The sequence below is a fragment of the Cheilinus undulatus genome, linkage group 10, assembly GCF_018320785.1.
Source record: "Cheilinus undulatus linkage group 10, ASM1832078v1, whole genome shotgun sequence".
NCBI classification, from domain to species: Eukaryota; Metazoa; Chordata; class Actinopteri; order Labriformes; family Labridae; genus Cheilinus; species Cheilinus undulatus.
Window position 1 is genome coordinate 2,654,906 of NC_054874.1, and position 13,427 is coordinate 2,668,332.

Here is a 13,427-nt window from a genome sequence, read left to right on the forward strand (position 1 = left end):
AGTCTGTTGGGGAGAAAAACCTCAGTTTCCAGGGAAAATGTCTGATATCTGAGATTAAAGTCAGATTTATGGGATTAAAGAAGAATTATGACTTTAGTCTCTGAATTTTTGAGGGAAAAAAGTCAATTCTGAATAATAAGAGTCCGAAAATTTAGGTGAAAAAAAAATCAGGAAAACGTCATATTTCTGAGATTACAGTCAGAAAGATGGTTTTTTAGATTTAAGTCATTTCTGTTGTGGTAGGAAAGACAGAATTTTGAGGAAAAACGCCATTTCTGAGGTTAAAGTTATAATTTTGAGATTTTAGTCAATTCTTGACTCAATTTTTAACTAAACTTTCAAATCAGAGTTCTGAGATTGAAGGTCAGAGTTCAGAGAAAAGTCAGGAATGTTGGGATCAATTCAGTGGGAAAAGTCAGAATTCTTGAAAAACACTTTGTTTTTGGTCAAAAGTATTTTATTTTTTCACGGATTTCAAAAAAAAGTTGGATCTAAAAAAACCCAGCGGTGCTAATCCTCATCTGTAATAATCTTTCTGCAGATATGGATTATTTCAGTCTAAGGAAACTGAAAACTGAGGGTTAACAGGTGCATCTGTTGGTTTATACTAATAATGACTGGGAGGTTATTTAAGCTTCATCTGTCTTGCATTATAAATGTCATGATCAGCTCTCTCCACCCTCCGTGTAGTTTATCTGCCTTTTGTAAACTATTGATGTGGCGCCCCCAAGTGGTGGTGTAAACTTTTGTGACTGCAGGCTAGGAGACTCCCTCCTGAGAGCACTTTTAATGATTTAAAGCATAAAGGTAAGTTCTGATTAAAATGACAGACTTTATTGTTTTTAAATGATGAATGCGAACATCAGTAAATCAAGATTTGGCCTAAATCAGAGACAAAAGCAGATAAATGTGTAGACAGATATTTAGTCACAGGGTCTGATAGTTCTGATTAAACCTTTATATAAAGGTCAGGCAGCCTAAATGTGTAATTATTCTGCTTTTTTAATGTGATGTGTGCTGTTTAAAGCCGTCCTGTGTGCAGCCTGTCCTTTCATGTTCGCTCATGTTTCTCTTTTGATGCTTTGAGCTCAGTAGCAAAATGGCCTCTGCCTTTTCATTTGTCGGATTTCTTTTTTTTCCCTCTCTTTTTTACATTGTACAACTGCTCTAGCGCCCCGTTGTTCTCTGTGTTGATGGCGTGGCTACAAAGGAGGCAGGCAGCGGCGCACTAGTCCCGCCTGTACCCCCCTCTGGAGGAGTCTCAGTGTCGGCTCTCCCGGCTGGGGATTGGCGCGTCTGCTTGTCAGTAAATGAGCCCACCCTTTCTCAGAGCGTGTATGAGGGGAAACCGAGCCAGACAGTGACGGACCTGACCCCCCCAGTTACCAGCTGCCTGTCACACCAGCCCGCACCGACCCAGAGACGTCCACCTGGCAGGGATGGAGGGAGAGATGCATCCCGCAGACGAAGGGCCCTGCGCCCCCAAGATGTGCAGACAGCAGCGGGGTCCGTACAGCACCCTGAAAACCTTCCAGAGCAGACGCTGGGCGGGCAAGACGCGCTTTGACAGGTCCGGTGTGGTCGAGGTGCCTCTGTTTGGCGACGGGCATCACTTCACTTTCCATCCCGAGCAGACGCACCATTTCCAGCCCCTCCATCACCACCAGAACCAGCAGCAGCGTCTGCAGCAGCTCCAGCACGGCAGCATCGCTATCAGCAGCAGCCAGCAGCATCACCAGACTCCCCCACAGCAGCAGCAGCAGCAGCAGCAGCAGCATCGTCTCCCGTGTGAGAGCAGGCCCAGCAGCAGGGTCCCGACATCCACCTCAGCGCCGGCAGGAAGCGTAGCGGCCGTAGCATCCCCGGGTACCCAGGAGGGGCGCTCCAACGGCGGCAGAGGAGAGCACAGGTTCTCCCCTGACTGCACCTACGGGATCAGCTCAGGTGGGTCTCAAACTTGTACAGAGTGATGAGAGTGACGCTCAGTTTGTTTCAGTGCTTTCTTTCCCCTCCTACTACAAGTTGCCAGATGTGTTGATTCTTATCAGAGTTGTCCAAATACTTATATTGGTATCAATTTCGACCTCCAGCTCTACCTGAATGTGCCTAAAGTGGTGCCAAGTGTCAGTAAACCCACCCATCAGACAGTTTAGTAGCCTACTCCCAAAAGAGGACCTTAAATCTTCATGTGAATCTAAAAAAACATGTAAAAACAGTTTGTGTTTCTACATCGTGTAAATTTAGATTCTGAGACTAACTTCAGGTGTCTAAATAGAAAAAAATACTATCCAACCTGCTTCAATCCTGAATATATTAGGATTTTGTTGCTAAAATAAGCTCATGAACTCTCTAAAAAGACCATAAACTTAAGAATATCTCCTTTTTTAGTCTCTGCATCACCTGATCTTGGTGTTTTTGTTCCTATTTCTCCCTCTTTTTCTCCCATCTGCAGTGATTGATTTGCTGCTGTAATGAGAGCAGTCATGATTGAATCTCCACTGTGCATGTGCTAAAAATTACATTGGGTAATTGTCTGCCCATGCATGTGAGAGTGTGTACTTCCCTGTGTGTTTCTATACATGTGTGCGTGCGTGGAAGGAGAGCCCGCACGGTCTCCAGTTGAAACACATTGTTCATTTTTTCCTCCTCAGCTGCGCTTCATTAGAGGGCTGTTCATGCTCAGGCAGAAATATGTTGCCCGTGTGGAGGGCGGGTCCATGGGAAGCACTGGATGAAAGCAGTGAACCTAATCCCAGTGGTTAGAAAATTAAACATCAGACATTTTATCCGTTAACCAGATTATCATCTCTTTATCACTGCATGCTTAGTTTGCAGCTGGTTATTGTTGCTTCAGATACAATCAATCAATGCACTGCAGCTCTGTATTAACTCCCATATGTCCGTGCTGCAGGATTTGGAAATAATGCGCAATTATACTGTGCAATATTACAATTGGGATTATGATATAATTCATAATTGGTAACATGAGTTGACTTGCTGGGTTATTGAGGAAAATGCTGATGATAATGATAGTTTTGAAGTTTTTATTCCTCAACCCTAAACATACAAAACCTGAAGTTTTTACTGTACTGCTTTCAGACTACCTCAGTATTTCCAAAAATAGAAGTTTTTCCTTTTTGTTAGTAAAAGTACATCTGCAAAATGCATTAGTGCAGTGGTTCTCAACCTGGGGGTCGCGAAACACCAATAAGGGGTCGCCAGATGCCTTAAAAAATGGAGAATACTTTTGAAATGATTTTTTTTCCACCCAATTTCGTCAGTAGTACTCACCACTTTTCATCAATTTTGCACAATTCAGACCCTTTTTACATATTTTTGCCACTCCAAACTCATTTTTAGCAATTTCAAACCCTTTACACTACTTTTTACTGCCACTTCTTAACAAGTTCTTGTCACTTTCCATATATTGTTGCCTCTGTTGACCCATTATTGCCACTATCAACCCCTTTTTATCCAATTTTTGCCCATTTCAACCACATTTCACTGTTTGATATGCCTATGTTAACCAGTTCAACCAATTTCTGCCTATTTATCTGCCCCAGTTAACACATTTTTTGCCAGTTTTAAACACATTTTCCCAATTTTATATCCTATTTCACCAATTTTTTTGCCACTTTTTAATCCCCTTTTACCACTTTTTGCGCCTGTTTTTGCCTCTTCAACCCATTTTTGCCATTGTTTTGCTCTTTTTACCACTGTTACCAAATTTTTGCCACTTCTAACCCATTCCTGCGACTTCTAAAATCCCAGTTAACCACCTTTTTCACCACCTATTAGGACTTTTTTTTTTACTATTTTAATTCTGTTTTTAAGAAAAGGAGTTACATTTTTAAGATGACTATATGACTTTAAAAAAGATATCTGTTGCTATGTTGAGTGGTTATTATTCATGTTTATAAAATATGGATATGAATATCTAGCTAACTTTACAATGGACCCTGATTTTCCTTACCTCCGTGGGCCCCCAGTCTGGCTGGGTCCCAGAAAGCTCTCACATTTGTCCCCCTTATGGGCAGCCTTGTCTGCACACGACTATTCTTGAATGTACATGGCTGTTCAACCACCTTCAGGTACAGTGGGGGTCTCTGGCATCTTTATTTTGGGGGTCATGGGCTGAAAAGGTTGAGAACCACTGCATTATTGGCACTGTTGTAAACTTAAATGCCATTCTGCAGGCATTTCTGCAAACCTTTCAAGTACTACGTAATGCAAAAATAATTGCATCCTTGCATGCAATAATGTAAATGCCCAGCCTGGCATCTAAATTGCAATTGCGATTAGCTTAATGGTGCAGCGCTACCATATAGGATGCATAAAGTAGGACAGATTTGATCATAAAATGGGCATTAAATATTGTTAACCCACTTTTATCTTTCAGAACTGCCCTAGTTTCTTGTAAGAGTGAAGCCCAGATTTTTGGTGATTGCGTCCTATTGTCTGCATGAATTCTGCCTTGATTTCACTCATGAAATAATCATGCAAAATTGCATTTTTCCTTTCTGTATCACACAAGAAGTAACATACAATCCCAGCTAAACATGCCATGCATTACTTCTGATTATGACACTGAAGAGCTATTATCTGCACAACTTAAGTTCCTTTCTGTCACAGCCTAAGAAAAAAAAGATCTCAACACCTTCTGGTGAAGAGAGACCCGGAGATTCTGCAATCAGTTGAGCGCACAATAACACAAATTGCATTGAGAAGCCTTTCCCAAAGAGTTGTGATTAAAATAAATGGGGCTCATAAATTTGCCTCTGCAGAGCGTGTTGTTTTTAATGAAATTTTATGAGGCTCTCAGACTGGCGAGAAAAGGGAGGAGGGCGGCGTGGTGCTGGGGAGGGGGTGCAGGGCGAAGGCGAATGATATCAGATACATCTCGACGGGTAAACAGAGACAGCACGCATATTAATAAATGCGACACATCTGCGCCAGGCTGATAGACACGTCTGAGCGAGTGGCAACGCAGCAGTGGCCGCCTGGAACTCATTTTGTCTGTGTGTATATTTGTGCGGCTGTGTGAGGGTAGTGGACTCATAATCATTACATGGAGGTATGTGTGAGATCATCTCATTGAGACGTGCTCAGACTACCAGGGAAACTATACACAAAGACTGTTTCTGGACACAATGGCACTGTGCTGATTTTCTCAGCTTGCCTTGGTTTGGTCACCGCAGATATACTGTCACTTTACAGTTTATTGACATCGGAATAAATCAGCATAACAAGCAGCATAACAAGTGTGCTTCTGAAACAGAAAGCTGTGCCACAATAAGAGACGGTGAAAAAGGCAGAAGAATCACTCATTGTTTTCTCTGTGTGCTATTGATGGTGAAGTTCTGTTCTGTTGAAGTGCTTGTTTGTTAGAGGATTTCAATTTTATCCTATTGCCTCTTCATTATATTTCAAAAGGACACAATTTACACCTCATTGTACTTTGAGCTGTGCAACTCTTTCGGATTTAAATGCTGAATTAAGCCTGACTTTATCACGTAACCTTGCTTACTGACTGAATCTCCAGATTAGGACAAGGTCAGTGGAACAGGTCTGGAGGTGAGATGAACCATAGTTTCCAGCATGTGTGGCACAGTACAAGAACATTGTACTTAGAAGTGCAGTTACTGTCATTCAAATTCACTTAAGTAGAAGTGAAATTACTAGTCTACAAGTCTACTCAAGTAAAAGGTTACTCATTTAATGTTTATTCAAAGAACTGAGTAGATTCATTTGATATCAGAGGGAGTCAGAAAGCCGTGCAAAAAAGCAAGAGCATATCAGTCTTAACCATGTTGTTTAATTAAAGGTAGATTTTGTATTAACTGCAGTGCAACTGCAAATTTTCAGTGTTACAGGGAAACTCCTGCTCAGTCTCATTTCCAACCCCTGTCCCTGCCTGCATTTTTGAGTGCCCTTTTGCCCCGTTAACTCTTCATTACCTGCCATGCAACAAGAGCCAGAGCATATCTTTACATTTTTACATGCTGTAGTGCCAACTTTTGGAGTATTTGAATTGTCTACACATCAGTAAAACCCTTAGAACCCAAAGTTTAATGATATGTATGCACTGTAAACCTGGACTTTATATCTAATTAAATGATTTAACTACAATGTACATAAGTTAAATTGCATTACTATAAAATGCTAAGTATATTCTACTAATTTGTAGACATGGTTGAATGTGTGAATAAATTTAAGTTAAATGCCCTCAAAAAACTACGTTTTAGTCATAACCACGCCTCTTCATCTCCTTTGCGTTGTGGTCCTCAGTGTTGGAGTTGTTTGACATTGCTGATCCCATCAACTCTGCAGAGTCAATTGCTTTAAGCCCCGCCCACTCTCTTGGCTTCACAGAAGAAGAGTTTGGGTCCTGAACTGGTCTGTCTGCAGTCCAGACCTTTCACCAATAGAAAACATTTGGAGCATCAGAAAAGGAAGAAGACCCAGGACTGCTGAGTAGCTAGAATCCTACATCAGACAAGAATGGCACAACATTCCTCTCCAGAAACTCCACTTTCGAAATTTGAATAATTTTCCCATGATGCCCTCGTGCAGAGTGTTTATATGTGTTTGAGATGTTTTGAATTGTGTTTGGATGATGCCTATTGTACAGTAACCATTGCTTGGAGTCCTTTGCTCATGTTTCTGGTGGATTGTTCAAGATTTTTAAGTTTTTAAACTTTCCACCATGAATGAAATTGTTTACTGAGTAAGTGACTTCCTGGATGTGGCAACTTAGTCTAGTGTGTCTGTAAAGAAACAGGGACTGCATGAGTGAGCAAAGTGTAACTGGCTATGGCTTACCTTAAGTCTCAATCATGTGATAGCCTTCTTGTTAAATTGCCTGAGTAATACTCTTAAGCAATTACTATGGTGTTAAAGAAACACCTTCATGTTTGGAAAAGAAACACGTAAATGCTACAATATATCACTATTGGAGAACTATATAAACTCAGCTTAGGTGTTAAATTTAGCATTATGGGAGCTGAATTACCACTGACATAGAGGTGATTTGTTGCTACAGAAGAATAGATAACCAAAACAACTGGGAGCAATTGGCTTTGCAAGAGATTTAAAGTTAAATCAACCTGGTATTTAGTTTGTTGTACTTAAAAACTTAAGTTAAATTAACTCAAATTTTCAGTATATATCACTTAAATTTTTTAGGGCAACCAGTTTCCTCAAAATTTTTAAGTAAATTCACCTCATCTGGGCTTACAGTGTGTGATGAGTCCATAGTAACAAATTAAATTGCTCAAAAGTGCAAAAAAAAAAAAACATAAGAAAAATAAAAAACAAAATGTTTTTTTACACCTTTTCCTTAAATACAGAAATGGCATAGCTGTATCCCTCAAAACTGTGATTGTAAAAAAGTTGCACAAGATCATTTCAACCCACAAAAAATATCTTGAGTATGTTCATAACTTCATTTTTGAAATACACTCATCTTTATGAACTTTGGAAAAAACAAAATAAAATGAAATTGTGCTCAATTTGCAAAATCACAACATCTTTATGAAAATAATCTATTCACAGTAGTGCAATCAAATCTCTAAGTGTGCCAAATACTTTTGCTCTATCTGATTTGGTTATAATTCTGCCCGCGGTTAAAAATACAAATGCAGGGAGCGCAGGGGTCGAGTGGTTTAAGGCGCTACCCATGTACGCGGGTGGCCCGGGTTCAAATCCGGCCTGTGGCCCTTTACCGCATGTTTCTCTCCACTCTCTTCCCTGTTTCCGAATCTATCCACTGTCCTTCCTCTATCAAGTAAAGGCATGAAAAGGCCCAAAAATAAATCTTTAAAAAAAAAAAATATTTATATGCAAATAAAAAATACAAATGCAAATGGGAGCGCCAGTGATCCCGTAGGTTTTAAAGAGCTAACAGGGTTTATGGGGCAACAGAGTTAAAGAGGGGTCGTGGGGAAATCCACAGTACGAGACAGCCCTTCTAGTTCCTTATAGCCATTAATGGCATTTACATAAGCAGACCACTGAGGCATATTATCAGCATGATATTTGTATCATCAGATATGAAAAAATTTTGCCCAGTGTTTACAACCAATATTTTGTCTGTAAAAATCTGCCTACAACAGCTGTAAATATTGGCCGTATGAACAAATCAGCTATGGAGTTGTAGTCTGCCACCCTGTGGGCCCACCACTGGCAGGGATAGGCATGAGCTGCATTAGAGACCAGGCGTACTGGTCCCCTGCAGCACAGACTGGTACTGTAGGTGGATTGTTGCAGCATCAGCAGTTTTGCGTGCACTGTACCGAACCGTTGTGATGAAGAGGGAGCTGAGCCGGAAGGCAAAGCTTTCGATTTCAATTCCAACCGTCACCTAAGGTCATGAACTCTGGGTAATGACCGAAAGAATGAGATCCCGGGTTCAAGCTGTCGAAGGAGGGTGCCTGGGCTCAGCCTTCGATAAAGGGTGACCAGCTTGAAGTAAAGCTATTGCTCCTTCGCATCCAAAGGAGCCAGGTGAGATGGTTCAGGCATCTGATCAGGATGCCTCCGGTCTCCTCTCTGTGGAGGTCTTCCAGGCATGTCCAACAGGGTGGAGACCCCGGGGCAGACCCAGAACTCGCTGAAGGGATTATATTTCCCATCTGGTCTAGGAATGCCTCAGAATCCCTCATGAGAAACTGGAAAACGTCGCTGAAGAGAGAGACGTCTGGGTTGACTTGTGAAGCAAAGTGGAAGGAGATGGATGCAATTTGGTCTAATTAGTATACTACTGAATTGGTATTTGACTTTTCCTTTTAAATGTACATAATTTTGTTTTGTGCATGTCTTTTGTTTTGATTCTCAGGCAAGAAAAGATGCACTTTTAAAGAGCCTGGAGTGGAATATTGACAAAAAAACTGCTGATTTAATTGGGATTGTTCTTCCACAGAGAACCGTCTCATCCTTGATGCCTTCGCCCAGCAGTGCAGCCGAGTCCTCAGCCTCCTCAACAACGGCCGTCTCCTGGAGCCCTCCTCCTCTTCCTCCTTTAACTCTAGCATAAAGCTTGAAGACTGTCCAGTGGAGGTACAAGGGCTTCCTTACTCTAAACCTGAAGAGAGCTCTTCCACCACAGATCCCGAGGATGACGCCCATCAAAGCCATTTGAACCAACAACAGACCTCCGCAGTTCTCCGAATCTTTACGGACTCTCTGCAGAACTATCTGCTCTCAGGACAGCAGCAGAACCAGCAGCAGCACGTGTCTGTGAATCTGGAGGACGAGCAGTGTCCGTCAGCAGAGCCCGGGTCCGGAGTATCTCCTTCCAGACACAACCTCGGGGGCTGGGGGTCTCCGACGCCATCGGAGTCGTACGGCCACCCTTCATCCACGCTGCCTGAGGAGGAGGAAGAGGAGGAGAGCTGCTGTCCTCGCTGCTTGGAGCTGGAGCAGGAGGTGCTGTCGCTGCAGCAGGAGAACGAGGAGCTCCGCAACAAGCTGGAGAATTTCCCAGGTGCGTGATTAAAAACACCCGACATTAGGTGGGACACTACGTTCTCATTGGATCAGAGGTTTAAAGTTTCTGATAACTCATGAAAGAAAACCTGTTGTTCCATCCTTACATCACCAGAGAGCTTATGAAAGAGAGGAACAGCCATTTTTATCAAGTATTTAATGCAGTTTGGTGTCAGATTTATGATTTAAAAAACTTCAAACTCAGGCGTCTGCAGTAGTAGGTCATGCATTTAGTCAGTTGATTAAAATAAATCAAATAGTGGAGAATTTTTGTAAAGGTGATGCCAAATTGTCAGACATTTATTAGTTCAAGTTTCTATTTTTAATGTGAAGATTTGCTGCTTTTTTTGTAACTAATAAGAGGAAATGAAGAGTCTGCTTAACTTTTATAATAATAAAGTTAAGTAAAATTACTCATTTAAAGATGTTTTTGAATGTGCAAGAGCACAAAAGAGCTACACAATTACAGTGATTTGAGTACAACCCCAATTTCGAAAACGTTGGGTCTGGGGTCCTTCGGCCTTGTCCCTTTCTCACAGAGCTTTCTCCAGATTCTCTGAATCTTTTCATGATATTATGGACTGTAGATGGTTGGATATTTAATATCTGAGCGGTTTTACATTGAGGAACATTTTTCTGAAATTGTTCCACAGTTTTTAGACTCAGTTTTTCACAGATTGGTGAACCTCTGTTCATCTTTACTTCTGAGGGACTCTGCTTCTCTAAAATGCTCCTTTTATACCCAGTTATCTAACCTGTTTCCAGCTAACAGAATTAGTTGCAAAATGTTCCTCCAGCTGTTTTTCGTTAGTACCACTTACTTTTCCAGCCTTTTCTTTCTCCGTCCCTACTTTTTTGAGAGGTGTTGCAGCCATCAAAATTCACAATGAGGTCTTGAAATGCTAAAATGTCTGTTTGACATCTGATCTGTTAAGTTCTGTTGTGATTGAATATTTTTTTGATTTGACAATTATAGACTTGTGTTTTTACATTGACACAGTGCTCCAACTTTTTGGGAATTTGGGGATTCTTTAAGCAAAGTAACAAATAAATAAATTGAAATTTAGTGTTATGGCAATGAGTTTTTTTTTGTTTTAAATGTTTGAGCAATATCTGTGTGTTTTAAGATAGTAGCGGGAAATAAAGAGAATAAATCCGATGGTAAATATAACATAATAATTGTTCTATTTTTCATAAACTGCAGCAGTAACTAGCTCTGCACTTTGATTCCAGCTTTGATTGTGTGAAACCCTAAATCTTTGGTTTTTATTTGATAACTTTGGTCTACATTTTTGGACAACCTCCCTTAAATCTAGAAGCATGTCATAGTTTGGTGTCTTAAAAGCATCTATTTTTATTAACCTCTCTGCTCTCCCTGAAGCACACACAGCTCCCCAGTGTCACTGCAGCCTGATTTCATCTGAAATCAGCTCATTTTTTTCCCGCATGCAGTAAAACTGAGCAATATCTCTGTTTGAAATCAGTGCACATGACAGTAAAATTGATCTTTTAAGGAGGGAAGAAAATACTGCAGGGTTATTATTGTTTAATGATACAGCAGATGGGGCGTCTGTTTGCTTGCAGCATTTTTTACCAGTGCACCCAGATATATTTAGTCACATTATTTTGTGTGTTTTTTTTTTTTTTCTTGCAGTTCCCTGTCAAAATGTTCTGGACTATTTCAAGACTGTTCTTGAGTTTCACAACCAGCTGGTCCAGCCGATGCCAGAGGAGCAGCTCACTGAGGTGAGGAAATCTGATTATTATTCAAAGCTTTTTAAAAATAACACTCTGACGAAGCAGGTGAGAGGAGAAGGTGTAAAACTATCAGATCATACCCAGTCTTCATTAATAAACTCTTCGTTGTGTTAATTAAACAACAAATGGTGTGAAAATGTGCTGCTAAAGGAATCTTTGTCTCTGCAGGAAGAAGAGCGGCAGACAGTCTTTGAGGTCGGTGTTTAACAATGATATAATTATAGTTTTTTCTTAAAGAAATTAAAGATTTTAACGATTTGTAAACCAAAAATAACAGAAAATCTTATTTCAGAGAAATTAACATCAAATGATGATGTCCCTTTCCAAAAAGCTGTAAAACCTTACATTATACCTGAAGTAGCTTTTTCTCCTGATCCCTTTAGGGGAGCAAACAGCTCCTGGAGAACTATCCCCTCTTTATCACCAACAAGCAGTGGGATGAAGCTGTGAACTCCTCTAAGAAAGACGGCAGACGGCTGCTGCGCTACCTGATTCGTTACGTCTTCACTACAGATGAGCTGAAGTTCTCCTGCGGTTTGGGAAAGAGGAAGCGTTCGGTCCACTCAGGAGATACAGGCCTGGAGAGACGACCGCTCAACCCCGTCAAAGTCAGCTGCCTCAGAGGTAAACATCCTGAAAGACACTGTTGGTGTAGGAGTATCATGTCTGAATAACTTAATGAGTAGCTAAACCCAAGAGTTTTAGCTGAGGTGCATCTACCCTAGCATTTCAAAAAGTCCTTCAAAAACTTCAATGCAGGGAGGGAGAGGGATAAGACCACCACCACATATCTGCTGTCCCTTATCAGCCACAACATCATTCAGTCCATGCTGCTTTCTAGATTTGATTATTAGTGGTGATGCATGATTAGCATATCAGTATCGGCAGATGTAAACATTTCTGTATGAATCAGGTTTTGTCCGCAAACATCTGCAAAATATACAACTGTACCATCATGTATTGGTTGTTTGCCTTCACGTGATCCAGAATGTCTGCTGGGAGCCAGGTAGTGGCCATTAAGAATGAATGGGAACAAGGGAAAGCTAGGGTTGAATTGAGCTCTTATGGGCTTAACTGACCGCACCTGGAATGTGATCCCAAAGGCATGTAGAGGCCTGCTGTTCAGGATATATTGGTATCAGTATTTGCTAATAGGAGTTTGGAAATATCTGCAAAAATTCAATAACATGCATCCTTAATGTCCAGTAATCTGCTACTTCTATAACCCGGTAAACCTTCCATACACAGCATTTAGGAAAGGGCAGAGCCTTTGAAAACAAACTAGGAGGGTGATTGGATGAACGCTCTGTCTGTCACATCTTTACGGGCCAATCAGAGCGACTAAACACGCGACATAGCCGCTACGACAAATAAACTCCATAGAGAACTGCATGACGTGAACCATGGCGACTGTAGACATGTCAGTACACGACTTTTGTCGTTTTTTTAAAAGAAAACGACTCACTGCTGTTCACCATTCTTCTCTTAACCAAGAAATGTCGTCAAGTTCTGATAAAACTGGCGCTTTAGCAGCAGTTTTTACATCACGACTCTGCTGCGCCTGAAAGTACTGCTCCTCGATGCTGATTGGTCCTGTCACTTTCTAACCGGGCCCAAGCGGTTCAGACTGGAGCTTTGCAAGATGGATTCACCAGTGAGAAACACGGAAACGGGCGTATCCATAAGCTTTGCAAGGTTACCACCTCTATGAATGTTGAGAATATGTACCACTTTTTTTCTCCAGAGTTCATCCGGATGCACTGTGCCTCAAACCCAGACTGGTGGATGCCGTCAGAAGAGCAGATCAACAAAGTGTTCAGCGACGCCGTGGGCCACGCTCGCCAGGGCCGGGCGGTGGGCACGTTCCTGAGCAGCAGCGGCAGCAGCACCAGCAGCCTCTACATGGATGCCTTTGACGGACATCTGTCACAGGACGAGCTGTTTTTAAAAGGCTGCCAGAACGGCCAGTCGGACTGAAGATCAGGAGAGAACTGCAAAGGTTAGCCAGAAATGTAGCGGTACAACAACATATCCCAAAACACTGACCTTATCCTGTCACTTTATACAGTGAAGAAAACATTCCAGACGTCTATCAGACAAAATAGGGAGCAGTTCCTCTCTTAGTTTTGAAGCTGTTTGCCATTTTTATACTTTTGATTAGTCAAAATTGGACTCTAAAGGGG

The 13,427-nt window shown here is 41.5% G+C and overlaps 1 protein-coding gene across 1 annotated transcript; it reads left to right on the top strand.

The window, feature by feature from the left end:
* The first annotated feature begins 1,439 nt into the window (after positions 1 to 1,439).
* On the top strand, positions 1,440 to 13,221 carry LOC121516836 (BEN domain-containing protein 4). Its single transcript, XM_041798255.1, has 6 exons — positions 1,440 to 1,944; positions 8,921 to 9,484; positions 11,141 to 11,232; positions 11,413 to 11,439; positions 11,628 to 11,868; positions 12,989 to 13,221. The coding sequence occupies exons 1-6, from the start codon at positions 1,440 to 1,442 to the stop codon at positions 13,219 to 13,221; spliced, it is 1,662 nt and encodes a 553-aa protein (XP_041654189.1).
* Positions 13,222 to 13,427: the final 206 nt, after the last annotated feature.

Coding starts and splice junctions, on each gene's coding strand:
- LOC121516836 (XM_041798255.1), top strand. CDS start 1,440: ATGGAGGGAGAGATGCATCCCGCAGACGAAGGGCCCTGCGCCCCCAAG. Junction 1,945..8,920: donor CACCTACGGGATCAGCTCAG/GTGGGTCTCAAA, acceptor GTTCTTCCACAG/AGAACCGTCTCATCCTTGAT. Junction 9,485..11,140: donor CAAGCTGGAGAATTTCCCAG/GTGCGTGATTAA, acceptor TTTTTCTTGCAG/TTCCCTGTCAAAATGTTCTG.